Below are 21,845 nucleotides of genomic sequence, written 5' to 3'. Positions count from 1 at the left end.
TCTGGATTGCCAGTAGCAACGGGTGAAGAGCAATGATTCTCACCTACTTTTCCAGCTCAGAGATGGAGATGCAGGAAAAAGTTCCTTTATCCTCTGCTTCAGCAAAAAGCAAAGGTGAAATTCCAAAATGATCAAAAAATCTCAACACTCAATCACAACTGAATAACTAATGAAGATATAAAATAATTTTTGATGAGGCTATCTAATGAAGTGATGTCTGAACGTCTTTTTTTTCTTACAGCCTATTTTTTAACTTAAGCCTGAAGGAAAAATAGAGATTTGGCATAGCCTAAGCAGGAATATTGTGTGAGACCAGTGTGTGCACTATCAGGGGCTCCTGTGCCACTCTATGAAGCATGAGTATACATGACTGGAAGCATTTTAATTGCTCAGGCTAATCTCTGGCTGCGGATGCATCCAAAGTGTTTGCTAGTAACAATCACTACATCCTAGCCCAAAGAGGTATTAATTTTCATCTGGCTTGGGCTTCCAGTTAATTTAAGAGATATTAAACAATTAGAATCTCTTTAAATTTATAATTAAATTTATAATACTGAGTAACATAAAATTATTAATATACTGTGCCCTTCTAAAATAAGTGACTGTTTTCCCCACTTTCTAAAGGAGCTAATATTTAAGGTGTCAGGAAGTTCCTTTTGGTATCAGAAAGACCTTGGTTTAAGGTCCAATTCCCCAAGTCACTAGAGCGCTCTCTGAGTCTCATCTGCTAATAGGATAAAACCACCTACTGAATGAAGTGATTATAAGAATAAAATGAGATAATGTACATAAAGTACTCAGCATAGTATAAGAAGAACTCAATATATGATGGCTACAATCATTATGCCCACTACAGAAAACCAGAAAGGACAGAAAAGTATAAGGAAGAAAAAGTCAATAATTTCTTCTCTCAAAGGCAACCATTGTTAACTTTCGGCTGGTCATCTTTTTTCTCTATGTAGTTTGTCTTTATATAATTTGGTATCACACCACACAAACTATATGCATCGCGTTTTGCTGTTTTCTTCCTTTGGGCCTATTAATGTAACTTAGGCATTTTCCCACACCATTAACAACCAGCCATAACAGTTTCTTTATGACTTCTAATAACATAAATAAACACATAAATAAAAATAGTTTTTCCTAGTTACGAGGCCCTTGGGAATGATATGGTCTTGCCTACCTCATATGCCTGCCACTGTGACCTCCTGGTCTTGGGAATTCTCAAGTCTGTCACCATCCTCACTTGAGGTCACTACAGAGAACCTCCTAAGTGTTTATAGGGTACTGGATATGTAGGTCCCCCAGCCCAAAGGCAGACCTTTACAGACCACAGTGTAAAGCAGTACAGAAAGCCTTACATTCCACAGCCATCTGCTTCACTGACTCTCAATTTTTTCTCCCACACAGTGTAACAGAAGGTGCTAAAAAAACAAAAACAAAACCCCCAAACCTGATCATCTCTCTTCAGCTGAAGTTTAAGCTCCTTCTTCCTGAATACCTTCTCTAACACCTCTCTGGTCAGAGAAAAGGCAAGCTGCATTATTTGGCTTAAACATTTTTAAAAACTGCCAGTATATCAAAATTCAGTTTGATTCTAAACATTTGAATTGCCCCAACTCTACTGCCCATGTTGATCCATCCTTCATTTGTCATTGATATTATCTCTTGTTTTTTTCTGAGAACATAATTATCTAATTGTGGAGACCAAAATTTATCCCTGTTCACAGAATTAGTGAAAATCAAATAAAAATTAAATGTAAAGATAAGTATCTCTAACATTTATTTTGGCCAACTATCTGGAGCTACTGTTTTTTTTTTTTTTTTCTTTTTTGAGACAGAGTCTTGCCCTTCTTGCCTAGGCTGGAGTGCAATGGCGCAATCTTGGCTCATTACAGCCTCCGCCTCCCAGGTTCAAGCGATTCTCATGCCTTGGGTTCCAGATTAGCTGGGATTACAGGCACACACCACCATGCCTGGCTAATTTTTGTATTTTTAGTAGAGATGGAGATTTTGCCATGTGGGCCAGGCTGGTCTCAAACCCCACACCTCAGGTGATCTGCCCACCTCAGCCTCCTAAAGTGCTGGGATTACAGGCGTGAGCCACCATGCCCAGGCCACTGTTTATTATTGTTATAAAAAGTGAAAGATTTATACGATCTGAAGAGAAACCAGAGGATTATTATTGTTCTTACTGTTGCTGATCTTAAATAAATAGGTCTCCAGAAGAGCAACGGCCAAGTGTCTAGGCAGAGAACAAATTAAAATTAACTGGCACACAGAAGATTAGGGTCTCTGACGGGTCTGAGATTCTGGTTCTATCAGTGATGAGCTGTAAGACCCAAAGGAACACAAATTCTCTGAACCTTCTCCCTGTCTGAAAAACAGAAATATTAATCTTCACTTAGTCACCCTTACAGATTTTTTTTTTTTTTAAGATGGAGTCTCACTCTGTTGCCCAGGCTGGAGTGCAGCGGTGCAATCTTGGCTCACTGCAACCTCCCCGTCCCAGGTTCAAGTGATTCTCCTGCCTCAGCCTCCTACATCCAGCTAATTTTTTGTATTTTTAGTAGAGATGGGGTTTCATCCATGTTGGCCAGGCTTGTCTTGAGTTCCTGGCCTCAAGCAATCTACCTGCCTTGACCTCCAAGGTGCTGGGATTACAGGCGTGAGCCACCACGCCCAGCCCAGAATTTTTATTTAGGACAAATTAAATAATGCATGTAAGAGTAATTTGTAGCTTATAAAAAGCTATACAAATGTAAGGGGGAGAATATTTTTGCTTTATTTTATTTAATTTTTGATACAGTCTCACTCTGTCACTCAGGCTGAAGTGTAGCGATCATAGCTCATTGTAACCTCAAACTCTTGGGCTCGTGTGATCCTCCTGCCTCAGCATCCCAAGTAGCTGGGACTATAGGCACATGCCACTATGCCTGGCCAACGTTTTTTATTTTTATTTTTTGTACAAACAGGGTCTCACTGTGTTGCCAAGCTTGTCTCCAACTCCTGGTTTCAAGTGATCCTCTTTCCTTAGCCTCCCAAAGTGCTGGGATTACAGGTGTGAGCCACTGTGCCTGGCTGTATTTTGCTTTTAAATAAAAGGGAAGGGTGAGACTAGACAATCCCAAACACATACAAATTGCCTTTTGATATTTTATCTATACATTCAATAATTACCCTAAAATGCTTAAAAATAGATATTCTGAAAAATTTTATCCATGATTGTCCAGTTTTCCTCTATACATGCATCATGCTAATTAAAGGATTGGCTATCTTCATGCTGTGTTAGAAGAAACTGAAGTATTAGAACGAAATAGACTAACATGCTATCTCAAGGAGCTTATACCAGCTGAAGAGGGACTGAGGAAAGTTAGAAATTAGAGGTATGTAGGATTAGGATCACTGAGGTTATAAGAATTTAAAAATAAAAAAAGGTATAAACAGCTTAGAATTTAAAGAAATGTTAGGAGATGGCTCTTCCCAAAGAGGGGCACCATTATCCAAACCTCTAGATAACTGATTTTGTGAAGCTATTATATGTAACTCCTCCAGAGCCTGACATTTGATTACATTTAAAATTCATCTTTTGCTTCCCTTTTCCTTCCTCCCCCATATACAATGTGTTCTTGCCCCAACCTCCCACTTTTTCCTCCTTTATTTCAATTTCAATCCCTTTTAAAAGTCCGGGTCCAGTTTCCTAATGGCCTCTTTAACCTCTCCTTGCCTGGCTCTGCTGGTACACACCTCCCACCCTGACATCACATGAGCATTCCTCTTTAGAAAAAGCACATCTCATTCTTGCAGAAGAGACTTAGAACATTTTTCAAAACTCAATTACTTTTTTGAAGTTTAAAGGATAAGATCTCTAAATTCCAAGCTGTTTCTCTAGGAGGGTAGAAGACGTGGGGGAAGAGAAGCAATGGTAGTTCCAAACCGGCTCAGACTTGGTCATTGGTGGTGGCTCGATGGCATTCTCATTCCCTCCGGGCAGGCTCCGGGGCCAGAGGCATTCAGTCAAAGCAGGTGGGAGGAGGGAAACACAGGCACACAGACTTGCAAAGATAAAGATGGACAGAAAGAAAACGGTAAAATAAAGGAAGGAGTTGATAGGAGAGAAGGAATGTCAAACAGGGAGGGAAGATGGGGAAAATAGAGCAAAGAATAAAGGAAAGGAGAAGATAGGGCGAGTAATAGGGGGAGGGAGGACTGAAGAAATAGAAGTAGACCAGGAAGACCACAGAAAAGGCTGGGGTCTTAACAGGAGTGGGGTCCAGACAGACCAAGTGGGATGGGCAGAGCAGGGAAAGAGGAGGGGAAAGGGCTGGGGAGACTGCCATGCCTAGCCTCGATCTATTTTTGTTCTTCCTTACACTGTCATCGGTAGCTGCCTTATCAATTTTCACCTCTGGCAGGAGACGCCCGCCGATGTGGGAGCCAGGGCCGCCGATGAGAGACACCACGCCGTTGCAGTCCACCGTGCTGTTGCGTTTCACGCTGCGCCGCAGGCTGGGGAAGATGCGCGAGGAGCGGCTGCCCTGGCTGTAGCCGCTGTAGCCGCTGTAGCTGCTCCGGCGCTCGCGGGCCCGGATGGGGATGAAGAGGGAGTCCCGGCGGCCCTCGCTCTCTTCCACTGTGCTGTGCTCGTCATCCGCGAACTCATTCTCGGAGCCCGGGTCTCGGAACCGCCCAGGTCCCCTGAAACTGAAGATGCTGCTCTTGCTGTTGTGGCGAGAGAGGAAGGGCGAGCCTGGGATGCTGAGCAGTGACTGCAGGCGCAGAAAGGGAAAGAGAGAGGGAGGGGGAAATGAGACGGGAGTGGACCTTTATACCCAGCAAAGTGGTTAGGTTCCCAGCCGGCCCCACCCTAGCAGTCCTGTGATCAGAACACAAGTGTGTCCAGAAAGCACTTGTGCATGTTGACTGCTACAGTTCATCATCCATTGTTACTTACCTGTGCTTGACCAGTTACGGATGCAAAACGTCTACCCACTGTTCTTGCACGCCTCCCTAAGACGCTTTTATCTCATGTTAGATGCAACTTATCCAGGGAGAAGCACATGGCTGTCTCTTTCTTTTTACCATGGGCTCAGAGGAGGTGTCTTTAACTTAAGTTAGTCTATGCCACACTGGGCAAAAAGACGGAATTTATTATTTTATATATATAACAATAAATAAATATTTCATATATATATATATATATGGCTAGAGTTTTGCTTTTGTGGCCCAGGCTGGAGTGCAATGGCGCTATCTTGGCTCACTGCAACCTCCAACTCCCGGGTTCAAGCGATTCTCCTGCCTCAGCCTCCCAAGTAGCTGAGATTACAGACGTCCACCACCACACCCCAGCTAATTTCTGTATTTTTAGTACAGACAGGGTTTTGCCATGTTGGCCAGGCTGGTCTCGAACTCCTGACCTCAGGTGATCCACCCGCCTCGGCCTCCCAAAGTGCTGGGATTACAGGCATGAGCCACCGCTCCTGGCCAAAAAGACATAATTTAAAACGTGCTTGTATCATTTGCCATTCTCTCCAAGTACATGTCTTGGTCAAATACTACAAGGGTGGCCTTCAAGCCTTTTAGTTCAGTTGAAAATTATGTATGCCCCCCCCCCACTGCATTTTATTTATCTATTTATTTATTTTTCCTTTTGTTTTTTTATTTTTTAAGTTAAAATATTTTTTATTTTAATTATTTTTTATATTTATATACTCATTTTTTATTATTACTTTAATAATTAAACTATTTTATTATTATACTTTAAGTTCTAGGGTACATGTGCACAATGTGCAGGTTTGTTACATATGTATACATGTGCCATGGTGCTGCACCCACTAACTCGTCATTTACATTAGGTATTTCTCCTAATGCTATCCCTCCCCCCCGTCCCCAACCTACCTCAGGCCCCGGTGTGTGCTGTTCCCCACCCTATGTCCAAGTGTTCTCATTGTTCAATTCCCACCTATGAGTGCAAACATGCAGTGTTTGGTTTTCTGTCCTTGTGATAGTTTGCTCAGAATGATGGTTTCCAACTTCATCCAAGTCCCTACAAAGGATTTTAACTCATCCTTTTTTATGGTTGCATAGTATTCTATCCACCCCATTTTAAACATATTTAGTTCATCAAAAGTTTACATAGTTGTAAACTATATAATTCTCAAACAGCTGTAAGTTATATAATGTCCAGCATTGACATTTTTAAATAAAACTCTTCTTTACCATAAAGTTTATGGTAAATAAATGTATTTAAAGAATTCTTTAGCACAAATTTTTTCTTATTTATTCTTCTCCTTCAATTTCATACTTCCTTTCCATATTCCCTAGGGAATTTTATTTGAATATACACTTTTATGTTTTAATGCATTTTACTGCTCACCCTTGAATTTACTTCTCTATGTTGTCCAGGCTGATCTCAAATTCCTGGGTTCAGGTGATCCTCTTGCCTTGGCCTCCCAAAGTGCTGGGATTACAGGAGTGAGGCACCACGCCCAGCCTGTTAATACTTTTGATGTTAACACTGGAAGGGCCATGGGGCTCCTCTTTTAACATCCCTGCCCTTATCTTTTTGTTGGCTACAATTCCAACAAATTATACAAAAAATTATAAATAAACTGTACTTAATATTTAAACATTTTCTATGACCATGAGTCTTTAAGACATTTAAAAAATTCTCCTGGATTGAGTTTTTATTAATATTCTTATGAATACAGCTGATCAAGCTATACAAATATAGTACACATTTTATAGGTAATAGGCTTAAGAAAGAAAATTGTATTAAAATGCATTTCTTAATAAGATGGATGAGATTTTCTTTTCAACTGGTGTTTAAATATTTGTTGGTAGTATTACTTATTATTAGAATGAGACATGGCTCAACATCAATCCTCCCCACCTTTCTAATAATCGATTTTATGTGCTAAAACCTTATTCACATAAATATTATCTTGGAATGGAAAAACTTTGTTATAGTAATATCACTCAATTCTTTAGACTCCTTCCAAGTTATATACCAAAAGTATATAGCAAACTGTCAGCAAAATTTATTGTAATAATCTATCGGCTGGCAATTAAGTCTTTTTTCAATTTTACTGAAAGCAAAGAACTGAAAACTCAATTTGCCAAAAGATTTGTTACCTATACACATTCCCTTTCTTGATTTCTGAGGACATCAAAAAAGCTTTATTATTTACTAATAATTGTGTGGGTTATTCTCATATGAGTTACTCTTGTACTTAAAAGAAGCGCGTTTAACCCAACAGATGGTTGAAATAATCAAAATATTATTAATGTCTTTCTATCATTGCCAACATTTATTTTTAATATGATTTTATCTTATCACATGATTTAAATTTTTATCAAAATCTACCTTAAAGTCACAGATTTAGCTCATTTCTGAGAATGTTCAACCACATGATCTAATGAGCAGTCAGTCCTCAATGTCAAAGCAATTGGCTAAATTGCTTTAGATTTATATTCATTTGAAAAAGTATGATCCCATTTTTCACTATTAATAAATGTATTAGTATGTATTGCAAGGGCAACAATCTCCTGAAATTAAAACATCTCAACATCCCCAGTTATAATTCTGTTTCACTCTTAACAGAAATATGTAAAATAGATAAATTCAGAAAAACCTTACAATAGATTTAAGGTTCCTGGACTAAAGAAAACTTTGTAGACATTAATATTTTCAATTGTCCTTCTGTTTGGCATTCCAAAGATTTACATACCTTAGGGCAATGCACCACATAAGATTTGGGATGATAGAGGTATGCCTTCCTTTTGTAAAGTGGGAGGGAGAAGGGTATGAAGAGGGAAAAGGGAAAGGCAGATGGTGTGATTTTGGACCACAGGACTGATCTGAGGCACAGGTACATATAAATTAAAGATCTAGAAACTGGGTTCCTTAAAACTGTGCTAGGCAAGTCTTCAGGTGCCCCAAGGGGATGCAACCCCAATTTGAGGAACACTGTTTTGAGAGAAACAAACTTGACAAATGATTGCCCTTAGACAATCTTAATTTTTTTTTTTTTTTTAAAGACAGTGTCTCACTCCTTCATTCAGTTTGGAGTGCAGTGGTGCGATCTTGGCTCACTGCAACCTCCACCCCCATGGGCTCAAGCAATTCTCCTCCTCAGCCTCCTGAGAAGCTGGGATTACAGGCGCCCACCAACACGCCCAGCTAATTTTTGTATTTTTAGTAGAGACGGGGTTTCACCATGTTGGCCAGGCTGGTCTCTAACGCCTGACCTCAGGTGATCCACCCGCCTTGGCCTCCCAAAGTGCTGGGGTTACAGGCGTGAGCCACAGCGCCTGACCATAATCTTTAATTATAAGAGATTTTTGTCTTAGAGGTTAGGACTTAACCCTCTTATAAAATGATTGGGCTGTTAAGGTTCTTTGTGGGCTGAGACTATGACAATGTAGTGCATATATTATGGGTGCTAAAGAAACCTTTCTTGATATTTCTTTTTTTCTTCTTTGGAGACAGGGTCTCACTCTTTCCCCAGGCTAGAATACAGTGGTATGATCATAGCTCACTGCATCCTCCTGCCTCAGCCTTCCAAGTAGCTAGGACTACAGGCATGTGCCACCATGCCTGGCTAATTAAAAAAAATTTTTTTAATAGAGATGGGGTCTCTATGTTGTCCAGGCTGATCTTGAACTCCTGGGTTCAAGTGATCCTCCTGCCTTGGCCTCCTAAAGTGCTGGGATTACAGGAGTGAGGCACCGTGCCCAGCCTGTTAATACTTTTGATATTAACACTGGAAGGGCCTTGGGGCTCCTCTTTAACATCCCTGCCCTTATCTTTTTGTTGGCTACAATTCCATTTCTGGTTCTATACTTCAGTTCCTGTCTCTTCCTGTAATGTACAAAGCCCCTGTCCCCAGGTTGGTATATTTTCTTTGGATAATTCTAGTTGCATACTCCATTCTCTCACCTGTGTCTTTCACTTGTTATGTAGGCTTTTCCTGCTTTGGCTTTAAGCAACCCACGAACTTCTAAGGCAATAAATGAATTTGATCACTGGGGACCACATCAAGAAAAGCACTAATCGTAGACAATTTTATATAAATGTCATTGTTAGATACACGCCATATGCTATATATAGGTCTCTAGAAAACAGGATTATCCTGACTTATTTTGTTCTTCTGCCTCATCCTTGTACCAGAGAGGAGGAGCTACATTGGTTAGATTCCAGAATGTTGACTGAGGCTCATTTATGAGTAGATGTAGTCACTGTGTGTTAAAAGGACACATACACTGTGTGGTAAAGGAGCACATAACAGAGGAAGCCCTTGCCTGTTCTTCTTCCATGTTGCTGGATTGGTAAGCTTACTATTCTTACATATATGTTTGGGCACCCCCACTGAATCACTGATTCATTCCCCTGAACCAGCTCTACTCGGTGTGATTCACAGGCAGCTAGTACATGACTTGTTATTGGTCTGCAATGAGACAAGTAAGGAAACTGAGAGGGGCATTTAGAAACTTTTATGACAATTATACATAGTCATAACATCTAAGAATGTGATGATTTTTCTAGAAATTGATTGTTATTATGTTTTACAATAGTATCAGTTCATGAAGAATTGGGAAAAGCAGAAATGAGTCCTTTACCACAGGCAGCTTGAGAAACACTGCTCTAAACAATGTGGCTGACCAGAAGATGGTGTCTTAAAATGTACTTGGGATTTTGTTTTAATCAGATCACAGTAAGGTGACAGACACAGAGGCAACTGCCTTTGAAAGAGGAGTTCGTTACTTCAGTTCCCAAGAAGAGTGGGCTTGCCATGCCATGGAGGGCCATATGGGGAAATATAAGTGGCAGAAGGAGTGAGGGGGGGAAGTTTAGCCTGAGCCTGTGGTTTCCCAAGGAAGGAAGCGATGAGGCAGGATAGGTAAGTCTGAGCAAATTTAGGATTGGGGAGTTTGAATAATTTTGGAAGTCACTGGCCTACAGAGGTGGTAACTACTTGTCTGGTATCTGGCTCTGGGGTGATTTAGGGCAGGGAAATATTGGCTTAGTGAGTGAGTTAGATAAAGGAGGTAGCTGGGAATGTGGGCTTTGGACTGGATGATCTGCATATGAAAAACATGTTTGAAGGCAAGCGTAACATAGAACACTGAGGTTCAGGGTACAAGCCCAGGTGTTAATAACCTGTGCCTTGGGCACATATATCTCTCTTGAGGGCATCACTGGGGAGAAATATGGCCGGGACAACCAGGAGTCAGGTACTCATGGCCCTTTTGCTAAATGCCACTATCACCTTTAACACTATCACACCGTCCTAAAAATGGCATTCAAGACTCTCCCAGCTTTGACTCTAATCTACTTATTCTACTTTATTTTTCACTGTTTTCTCATACACCTTACCATGCAGCCACCCCGTCGCAGGTCTTTATTTCCTCTGCTTCCAGTGCACACTCCATTTTCAGCTGGGGAGATCCTCTCAGTTCTCCATGATCCAGTCCTTCTGCTTCTTCCTCTACTAACTTCCTTAATCTTTCCATAACACCAAACCCCCTTTCAGAATATTTATGCTCTACTTTATTTTTTATTTTTTTCTTCAAGACAGGGTCTCACTCTGTTGCCTGGGCTGGAGTGCAATAGTGCAATCACTCACTGCAGCCTCATCCTCCTGGGCTCAAGTGATCCTCTCACCTCAGCCTCCCAAGCAGCTGGAACCATAGCTATGTGCCACACCATGTGGTATGTGCCACACCACGCCTGGCTAATTTTTATATTTTTTGTAGATACGGGGTTTTGCCACGTTGCCCAGGCTGGTCTCAAATTCCTGGGCTAAAGCAGTCCTCCTGCCTTGGCCTCCCAAAGTGCTGAGATTATAGGCGTGAGCCACTGTCCCTAGCCTACGCTCTACTTTTTACAACAGTTCTTCATACACATGTTCTATCTCTCATTTTTAACCAACTACGAACTCCTTAAGGGCACATTGACTGATTCATCCTTATATCTCCTAGAGTGCTTTGTACATAGTAACTACAATGTTTAACTTAATTAACATGCATTTAGGTTAGGTACTGCAGCTTAGCCACCCATTTTAGGGTTGTTCCACACCTGCACTGGGTCACTGCTTCACTTCTCACAGCAAGCTAAACTACACTGATTTCATAACTCTGCCTTAGGTCAATGCTGGGTGCTGATACTATCTGGTACATTAGGTCTTCACATTAGGAAAGAGGTTTTATGTATTTTACAATAAAATTTAATTTTATATAATTTTTTTTTTTTTTTTTTTTTTTTTTTTTTTTGAGACAGAGACTCGCTTTGTCACCCAGGCTGAAGTGCAGTGGTGCAATCTTGGCTCGCTGAAACCTCTGCCTCCCAGGTTCAAGTCTCCCAGGTTCTCATGCCTCAGCCTCAAGTGATCTGGCCTCAAGTGATCTGCCCACCTCAGCCTCCCAAAGTGCCAGGATTACAGGTGTGAGCCACTGTGCCTGACCAAAATTTAATTTTATTTAACCAAATACCTATTATGGGCTAAGTGTTGTGGATACAGTGGTGAACAAGATATACGACATGGTCCCTGCCCTCTTGAAACTTGGAGGCCAGGAAGAAATATCATATACTACATGAGATTTAATACATCAGACTATTCTTAACCTTGAGGATAGTGATAAGGATGATAAGACAGTGATGAAGGTCATGACCAATTTGGTGAACCTATGAACACTTAAAAATCAGGATCCTAAGATCCATAATACAAGGAAAAACTGTTCTATTATTTTCTAATTCCTTGTTTCACTCTTTGCAAAAGAGTAGTTCTGCAATGAACAAATGTGAAAGGGGTAAAGGTGACTTGCCCCATTTCTCCTTGTACCCAGGATCCAATCCTGATTTAGGGCATTCCCTAAGGAGCTACATCCTGAGGGCTGAAACCCCAACCCCTCCCCAGTCTCAATTTTCCCAGACTAGAGGTTTTCAGTGATGACTCCGGATCCATGGCTCTATTAAATCCTGGGATCCTGTGTAGTTTATGAGACGAGTAGGCCTTACTTCCTCTTTTCAAAATCTTCCTGTCAACCAACCAGGAGCTTTTAGTCCTCTTCAGGCAGTCACAGTTAAACTATAAATTCCAACTTAGGTTTAGATGTTTGCTTGGGAGAATGGCTCTGGAATGTTCTGGATTTGAGGGTGTACCTTTCGCATTCCACAGAAAAATTCTCTCTAGGGATCATAGGGGATACACGTAAATTGTCTGTCAAGATGAGGCTTACAATGACTGAGATGTCTAGAATGTGATGAAGGAGTGATTTTACATATTCTATTTCCATGCCATTTTTCACTTTTCCTTTCTAGTGTAACAGTGGTTCTTAAAGTGTGGTCTGGAGACCCCTGGAGGTCCCTGAGACCTTTTAAGGAAGGCTCCCGAGGTCAAAATTCTTTCCCAATAATACTGAGATGATATGTGCTTTTATCACTCATCTTCTCATAAGCACACAGTGACACTGGGAGCCTGACAGCTTCATAATATTTAAATCATTTTCTGATGAGATTGGTGGTAATAATAAACATAGTTTTAAAATCTCATGTGTATTTGGAAGACTTGCATAAACTCAGGAAATGAAAATTTCTCAAATGATCAATGCATGATGCTAGAAATCATTCATGGGTTAAAGATCTATGACACAAAATGGAGCAAGGGATTTTACTATAACAGAGTACAAAGTTACTGATACAATTTCCATGTCACAACTAACTGTTTAAAAAATTGTCACTGTTAAGTTTTGGAACAGCATTAAGGAGGACCATTCACAATTATCTGAAAAGGTTATTAAAATATTCCTCCCTTTTCCAACTATATATCTGTATGAAACTTGATTTTCTTCAAATACTTTAACCAAAGAAAATCACATTGCAACAAACTGAATGCATGCATAAGCCAGTATGATATTTCAACTGTTTTCTATTATACCACAGATTAAAGAAATTTGCAGAAATGTAATACAAAAAAAAAAAGAACCTTTTTTTTGTTTTGGAAAACAGTTCATTTTTCTTAAAAATATATAATTTGTGTTAATCATATAATGGGTTTATCATTACTATATTTTTAAAATTAGTAAATAAATATTTTTTAATTTTCTTAATTATAATTTCTAATATGAGAAATTAAAAGCATATTTTAAAAAGGTTTTTAGGTACATATGTACCTAAAATTTTTAAGAAGATAAAGGGGTCCTAAGACCAGAAAGTTTGAAAACTGCTGCAATAGAGCAATTAAAATACTTTGAAAAAATAGGCTCAACTTAATACTTATAAACTGCCCTGAGCCTTAAAAATATAGAGAAATAGGTAGGAGATGGGTGAGCAGGAAATGTCTCAAGAAGAACTCAGGCTCAAAATGGAGGTAAAACCGCCGCCTGGTTGCCCCTAGCCCGACTCCGGCCATCGCCATCGCCTCCGGTGGCAAGAGGGCCATGATCCAAAGGAACCAGAGCAGTTGAGAGAACTGTTTATTGGTGGTCTGAACTTTGAAACTACAGATGATAGTTTAAGAGAACATTTTGAGAAATGGGGCATACTTACAGATTGTGTGGTAATGAGAGACCCCCAAACAAAACGTTCCAGGGGCTTTGGTTTTGTGATTTATTCTTGTGTTGAAGAGGTGGATGCAGCAACGTGTGCTTGACCACACAAGGTTGATGGGCATGTAGTGGAACCGAAGAGAGCTGTTTCTAGAGAGGATTCTTTTTTTTTTTTTTTAATGTATTTTACTTGATTTTTTATTATACTTTAAGTTCTAGGGTACATGTGCACAACGTGCAGGTTTGTTACATATGTATACATGTGCCATGTTAGTGTGCTGCACCCATTAACTCGTCATTTACATTAGGTATATCTCCTAATGCTATCCCTCCCCGCTCCCCCGACCCCACAGTAGGCCCCGGTGTGTGATGTTCCCTTTCCTGGGTCCAAGTGTTCTCATTGTTCACTTCCCACCTATGAGTGAGAACATGTGGTGTTTGGTTTTTTGTCCTTGTGATAGTTTGCTGAGAATGATGGTTTCCAGCTTCATCCATGTCCCTATAAAGGACATGAACTCATCCTTTTTTATGGCTGCATAGTATTCCATGGTGTATATGTGCCACATTTTCTTAATCCAGTCTATCACTGATGGACATTTGGGTTGGTTCCGAGTCTTTGCTATTGTGAATAGTGCCGCAATAAACATACATGTGCATGTGTCTTTACAGCAGCATGATTTATAATTCTTTGGGTATAGACCCAGTAATGGGATGGCTGGGTCAAATGGTATTTCTAGTTCTAGATCCTTGAGGAATCGTCACACTGTCTTCCACAATAGTTGAACTAGTTTACAGTCCCACCAACAGTGTAAAAGTGTTCCTATTTCTAGAGAGGATTATTTAAAGTCTGATGCCCATCTAACAGTGAAGAAAATTTTTGTTGGTGGTATTACAGAAGACACAGAAGAATATAATTTGAGAGACTACTTTGAAAAGTATGGCAAGATTGAAACCACAGAAATTATGGAAGACAGGCAGAGTGGAAAAAAGAGAGGATTTGCTTTTGTAATTTTTGATGATCATGATACAGTTGATAAAATTGTTGTTCAGAAATACCACACTATTAATGGGCATAACTGTGAAGTGAAAAAGGTCCTTTCTAAACAAGAGATGCAGTCTGCTGGATCACAGAGAGGTCGTGGAGGTGGATCTGGCAATTTTATGGGTCACGGAGTAAACTTTGGAGGTGGTGGAGGTAATTTTGGCCGTGGTGGAAACTCTGGTGGAAGAGGAGGCTATGGTGGTGGAGGTGGTGACAGCAGAGGTAGTTATGGAGGAGGTGATGGTGGATATAATGGATTTGGAAGTGACAGTGGCAACTATGGAGGTGGTCCTGGTTATAGTAGTACAGGGGGCTATGGTGGTGGTGGACCAGGATATGGAAACCAAGGTGGTGAATATGGTAGCGGTGGTGGAGGTTATGATAGTTACAATGAAGGAGGAAATTTTGGCAGTCGTAACTATGGTGGCGGTGGGAACTATAATGATTTTGAAAATTATAGTGGACAACAACAATTAAATTTTGGACCCATGAAAGGGGGAAGTTTTGGTGGAAGAAGCTCGAGCAGTCCCTGTGGTAGTGGTTATGGATCTGGCGGTGGAAGGGGTGGATATGGTAGCAGAAGGTTCTAGAAACAGCAGAAAAGGGCTACAGTTCTTAGTAGGAGAGACAGTGAGGGGTTGTCAGGAAAGCTGCAGGTTACTTTGAGACAGTCGTCCCAAATGCATTAGAGGAACTGTAAAAATCTGCCACAGAAGGAAGGATGATCCATAGTCGGAAAAGTTACTGCAGCTTAAACAGGAAACCCTTCTTGTTCCGGACTGTCATAGCTCACAGTTTGCACAAAGTGCAGCTATTGATTAATGCCATGTAGTGTCAATTAGAGGTACATTCCTGAGGTCTTTTATCTGTTGTAGTTCTGTCTTTTTCTTTTTCTTTTCATTACATCAGGTATATTGCCCTGTAAATTGTGGTAGTGGTACCAGGAATAAAAAAATAAGGAATTTTTAACTTTTCAATATTGGGTAGTTCAGTTTTTTTACATTTTAGTACAGAAACTTAAACAAAATGCAGTTTTGAAGGTGTTTCCTTGTGACTTAACAAGTAAAGATCATTGTTAATTACTATTTTGTATGAATTTTGCTAAAGTTAACTGTAAAGAAACACCTGCTGACTTGCAGTTTAAGGGGAATCTTATTCGTCCAATTTCCAAACCGTGATATGAATGGGCACTGACATGCGGAGAGAATAAATAATTTGTGTGTTTGCAAAGTGTGTTTTAGATAAATAGGATTGAGTATTTAAATTAGCATTTGTGAATTTAATAGCATTACGATTACCTTTCAATGAAAAGAATCTCAAAATTTCAAAAAAAAAAAAAAAAAAGAACTCAGAAGCTATGGAAATAAAAGAAACTGACACATAACTGAACTATGTTGTGAGAAAACTGAAGCCACACTCACTATTAAGCTAACAGAAGAAATGATCATGCACGTGTGTAGGAGTAAAGAAGGGGTGGTTAGGAGCACAGGCGCTGGAGTTGGATGAACCTGGGTTCAAATCTTGGCTTGAACACTTACTAGTTATATAACCTTCTATAACTAGTTATAGTTATAAGTTAATCTTCCTAGGCCTCGATTTCTTCAGTCACTCTTCCAGAGAAACTTCAGGAAAGTCCTGGGACAAAGAATACTACTACCCCTTGGAGCATCTAAGCTAGTCTTGGAGTCAGCCTCGGCCTCTAGGAATTTACTATTTTTTTGAATGGAGAAATTAGACTAAGTGAATATTTTCATGCAAAGCAGGACATCTCAAAAGCCTGGTTTTATTTTTTGCTGTAAGGAGCAATCAGTGCACCTTTGTACTAAAGCCTATAGAATAATCAGAGACCATTCAATAGGAAAGTGTTAACAGCACTAAGGTATTCATAGCTCCGTGAGTCTCTGAAGACAAGGGTAAAAGGACAACAAAGCTACTATCATTCTTTCCCCAAAAGAGGCTGAACTAGAAGAAAGGAGAGGTGAAGGTGAGATAGAGATGGCTTCAGGCTATAAAGAAGTCTCAGAAAGGGTTAAATCAAATTTCTGAAAGTCTTGCATTCATTTGTCTAACAGTATCTAGCCATGTGCTAAGAAGCAGACCTTGACTTTAACACTTTATTTAAGAGAGAAGAGGATATGAACATAAATAAATATGTACACAGAGTATATGTAGAGTACTTTCTATATGTAGAGTAAAAAGCAACAAATAAAGAGGTATATATAAAACATAACAGAAAGATAAAATGAAGATTTCCAACTAGAAAACAGGAGAGTCAGGGAAGGTTTCTTGAAAGGAAGATATCAAGAATAACTATGATGTGGAAATTCAAAGACAGAAAAATAGGACATTTAATTTTGATTGTTTTGTTTGTTTTTGTTTTTCTGGAGACAGGGTCTTGTTCTGTTGCCCAAGCTGGAGTGTAGTGGTAAGATCACAGCTCACTGCAGCTTCAACCTCCTGTGCTCAAGCGATCTTCCCGCCTCAGACTCCTTAGTAGCTGGGGCTATAGGCATGGGCCACCACGCCCGGCCAATATTTTAATTTTTGGTAGAGACAGGGGTCTCTCTATGTTGCCCAGGGTGGTCTTGAACTCTTGGTCTCAAACGATTCTTTCACCTTGGCCTCCCAAAGTGCTGGGATTACAGGTGTGAGCCACTATGCTGGCCAACAGGACATTTTAGAGAGGGTGTTTCTTGAGCAAACCACAGAGGGTAGAAAACAAACATCATATATGAGAAATATCTAGTAGCTCATTCTGGTTTAGGTATAGGGTGCCTGATAGGGCACAGAGACTGGAGAATGAACACATAGGTTGTGTCCATACTAAGGGGATGGGGAAATGCTATGAATTCCAGGCTAAGGAGTTGGGACTTAATTAGTAAATAGAATGAATCTAATTAGAATTCCCTCTCCCATTCTTCTTAAAAACTATTCTAAACTGTCAGTATTTTCTTTAAACCTCCAAACACAACCTCTCATTCCCTTCAATAAGATGTTTAATTCCCTACATTATCAAAAAACTAATTCATTTTTTGCAGAGACAGAGGTCTCACTATGTTGCCCAGGCTGGTCTCAAACTCCTCGATTTTTAATTCCCGACATTATCGAAAAACTAAACTGTCAGGGGTTATCTTCCTCAACTTCCTACTCCTTTTCTACAAATTTATCCACCTCATCCTTCCCTGTTTTCTTAAGGTTTCAGGGAATCAGGGTCCCTTTTCTGTTAAAAACCACATCTATTTCGGTATCTTCCAAGATTGTGCTCTACTTCTATCTATTCTGTTTCATTTTCTAACGCATCTCCCTTTTCTGTTTTTTTTTTTTCTTCCACAGATTATAAACATGCTTATTTCCACCCACACTCTTTAAAGAAGCAGGGATGAGAAGTCTATACTCATTGTCTCCACTACCCACTCAACATGGTATCCTTCCTTAATCTGGACTAAAACATGTCTTTAAAGTCCTCAATGACTTTATATTGCCAAATCCAATGGACACTTTCAGTTCTGACCTCACTAAGCATCTCTGTTAAATTTCAATCCATTGATCACTGCCCTGCCTTCTCCAACATCGTTACTGTCCTGACTTCACTGAACTCTTGGCCTTCTCAGCTTCTCTAACACTGTTTATCTGTTTTCTTTCCTGAATTCCATCTCCTATGCCGGTGAACAGCAATGGTCATGTCTTTGGCTCACTGTTCTTCCAACTGACACATTCTCTTTGAGTAATCTCCGCAAGTCTCATGGTTTCAATCACCACCTCTCAGCTCAGGACCTCTTCCCTGAGCTATCATTTGCCTATCCTTGTCTAAAAAAATCTCTACTTGGTTATCCAACAAATAATTCAAACTTTGGATATCTAAACTGGAATATGCTTCCCTTCTAAACCTAGATCGTCCTTTTTTTCTTATTGCTCCCTCACCAACACACACATATGCTACCTAATTCCTGTCTATCCTTTAAGCTTCAGTTCAGAAATTTACCTTTCCCAGAAACTTTACTGAATCTCCATGTTGGGATAGATCTGTGCTTTTCTAACACCCCCAGCGTATCTCAATTATGGAATAATACATGCTACTACATAATTTTTTAGTGTATTTGGCTGTCTCAACGTACTGTAAGCTCTCTAGGGTAGACACGATGTTTTAATCACCTTTTAAGCCCTAGGACCTAGCACAATCCTTGATATGTAGTAGGTACTCCATAAACGCCTACTACATGAACGATGAGAAGTGCATTTTAGGACATGATCTGTTGACAGTATATAAAATACAAAGGAGAAGGAGAAAGACTAGAGAAAACAAAACTGCAGTGGACAGACGCAGTAGAACAAAATAATGCAATCGTAAAGCCAAAACTAAGATAAGGCTAAGGAATGAAAAGAAAGGGATGGACATGAGGGATTTTGCTCATCCCCTGAAATGAGTAAGACTGGCAAAAGACTGAACTGGAAAGTGAGAGATGCAAGTGGGAAAATGAATCATCTCTGGGAAAAAAGAAAAGACACTGGATATACTGCCATAAACAGTAACTATAATCTATTCTGTACCTACCAACTTTCCAGCATTTCTTTAAAATGGGAAATTAAATGGCCTAAGAATTGGATTTTGGTAGTGTTCTCTGAAATCCAAAAATACCTATCTATGTGATGACATCTATAGTAATAGAATGCTCAACAATTACCCTAAGTCTTCCCTTCTCTTTTTTGCTTAGTTTCCTTATTTATCAAAGTTGGGAAAAACTGGAGGCTTTCAATCTACCATAGGCTAACTTATCAGTGTGATACTATATATCCAGAATAATTAATCAGTAGAACTTGCCATGCTCAAATAAGATGTCCTGTTTCATGACTCCTATTATTATTGTCCCCTATAATTAAATGCAATTCTTAAACAGAGATGTTTGAGCTAAATTCTGATGCTTAGAGGAGAAACGCTCTCCCTGATGTTTTAGAACATGAAGATTGCTGGTGTGACATATACTTTACTGCCAAGCAAGTCTGCCAAAGGTGATCACATAGTCTAGGGTTGGCTTCTACATCAGAGAAGGGAGGGCAGGTTTAGAATGAAGAATGTTCCAAATGTGCTGGTAACACTTCCTCCCAGAGGAGAACAATATGGAGCTTAGTGAGGTAGAAACGCGGATGCAGGGATGGGCCTGGAAAATATAGGGCCAAAGGGGAAAATAAAAATCAAGTGGGATTAGAAAAACCAGATTTTTTTAGGTTTATTGAACCAATGTAAAGAGTTTACCTGTTGTGGGAATGCACGTTAGTACAACCAGTTTGGAGAAGAGTATGCAGGCTCCTCAAAAAACTAAAAACAGAATTACCATATAATCCAGTTGTGATAGTTAATACTGAGTGTCAACTTGATTGCATTGAAGGATGCAAAATATTGATCTGTGTCTGTGAGGTGTATTGCCAAAGGAGATTAACAGTTGAGTCAGTGGGCTGGGAAAGGCAGACCCACCCTTAATGTGGTGGGCACCATCTAATTGGTTGCCAGTGAAAATAAAGCGGGCAGAAAAACATAAAAAGGTGAGACTGGCCTAGCCTCCCAGCCTACATCTTTCCTCCATGCTGGATGCTTCCTGCCCTTGAACATCCGACTCCAAGCTCTTCAGTTTTGGGACTCAGACTGGCTCTCCCTGCTCCTCAAGTTTGCAGACAGCCTACTGTGGGACCTTGAGATTGTGTAAGTTAATACTTAATAAACTCCCCTTTATATATATATACACACACACATATATACACACACACACTAATAAGATATATAAATATATCCTGTTAGTTCTATCTTTCTAGAGAACCCAGACTAATACACCAGCAATTTCATTATGGGGTATATAACCAAAAGAAAGTAAGTCAATATATTAAAGAGATATTTGCTCTCCCATGTTTATTGTAGTACTATTTACAATAGACAAAATATGAAATCAACCTAAGTGCCCATCAACAGATAAATGGATAAAGAAAATGTGGTATATTTACATTATGGAATACTATTCAGCCATAAAAAGAATGAAATCCTATCATTTGCAGCAACATAGATGGAACCAGAGGTTATGATGTTCAGTGAAATAAGCCAAGCACAGAAAGACAAATATAGCATGTTCTCACTCATATGTGGGAGCTAAAAAAGTGGATCTCTTGAAGGTAGAGAGTAGACCGGTGATTACCAGAGGCCAGGAAGAGGAGGGGATAGAGGGGAGGAAAGAGGAAAAAGAAGAATATAATTGTACTTAAAACTGAACTGTACACTTAAAATGGTAAAGATGGTATAATACATATATACACAGTTTACCTTAATAAAAAATACATTTTTGGAAAAGGTATAGGAAAAAGAAGAGTTTACCTGATTCATGATGGAAAATTTCCTCCCTATTCTGTTGTCTGGCAACCGAAAGGCCTTCCTTCTCATGCCATCTTCTGACTCTGACTTAAACACCTTCTCAGGATCCCCTTTCTCCTCTCCTTCAGAGAGTTCCTTTTGCTTCCTCTTCTTTCTCCTGTTACGTCTTTCCTTTGCACTCTTTGAGCTGAGTTTAGAGATTTCAGAAGAGCTCCGAGGGGAGCCCCCTCCTTCTTCACCTTCTTCCTCTATGGCATCTTCTGAGACAGTTCCTGCTGAAGTAGCCATCGCAGCAGCCTAGGAAAGAAGCCACAGCAGGGAAGCCAGATCAGGGCAATTAGATGGAGCCACCCAAGGCCAACCAGTTAGTACAGAACATTTCCCTACCTAGGGGAAAGGAGGAAAAAAGGAGGCGGGACACCTAGACTGTTAGAGGGTTTCTGTGTATTCCGGCACACAGTCCTAAGTGAACAGAGCAGAACCCAGTGGTGAGAACTTTGGGAGTTATTCTCTTGAGCATTTCAGACAAGGACTTGGCTGCTGCCTTGGTACCAGAGGATCCCTTCTGAGCAAGTCTGGAAATGAATGCTAAGTAACATTATATATTATGGGTCTTAAAAATGTATAAATACATGTATATTTAGATAAGGATTAGAAAGTTAAGTGTTAAGGTGATGAGATCACAAATGTCTTTCAAGTTTTACTTTAATATTTTGCCTGTATCTTCTTCTAAATTAGAAATAATACTTTTTATGACTACAGGAATCTTAACATTTTTCCCAAGAAAAAGAATATGCTTATGTGAAACACTATACAAACGACCCTGGTCACTTTTTTCTTCCCAGTCATCATGGCAGTTGCACATTGAACAGTTGAGAAATTCAACAAAAGATGATATGAACA

At 39.8% G+C, this 21,845-nt stretch overlaps 1 protein-coding gene and 1 pseudogene across 8 annotated transcripts in view; one reads left to right on the top strand and one right to left on the bottom strand.

Moving 5' to 3' along the window:
* The window catches only part of SCN8A (sodium voltage-gated channel alpha subunit 8), a 215,280-nt gene that overhangs the window by 79,891 nt on the left and 113,544 nt on the right, over positions 1-21,845 (bottom strand). For 4 of the 8 annotated variants that reach the window (XM_073020751.1, XM_073020752.1, XM_073020750.1 and 1 more), the window contains exons 11-12: positions 20,946-21,239; positions 4,374-4,769 (exon numbers count right to left, since the gene is read on the bottom strand). In XM_073020751.1, the coding sequence (XP_072876852.1) occupies positions 4,374-4,769; positions 20,946-21,239 (690 nt within the window). The remainder of the gene's footprint in view (positions 1-4,373; positions 4,770-20,945; positions 21,240-21,845) is intronic. The other 4 variants (XM_073020754.1, XM_073020757.1, XM_073020753.1 and 1 more) reach the window with 1 other exon arrangement.
* Positions 13,365-15,379, top strand: LOC103238325 (heterogeneous nuclear ribonucleoprotein A3-like; annotated as a pseudogene).

This window comes from Chlorocebus sabaeus, chromosome 11, assembly GCF_047675955.1.
Source record: "Chlorocebus sabaeus isolate Y175 chromosome 11, mChlSab1.0.hap1, whole genome shotgun sequence".
NCBI lineage: Eukaryota > Metazoa > Chordata > Mammalia > Primates > Cercopithecidae > Chlorocebus > Chlorocebus sabaeus.
Note: the sequence above shows the minus strand (reverse complement) of the source record. Positions and strands in the feature narration are given on the sequence as shown.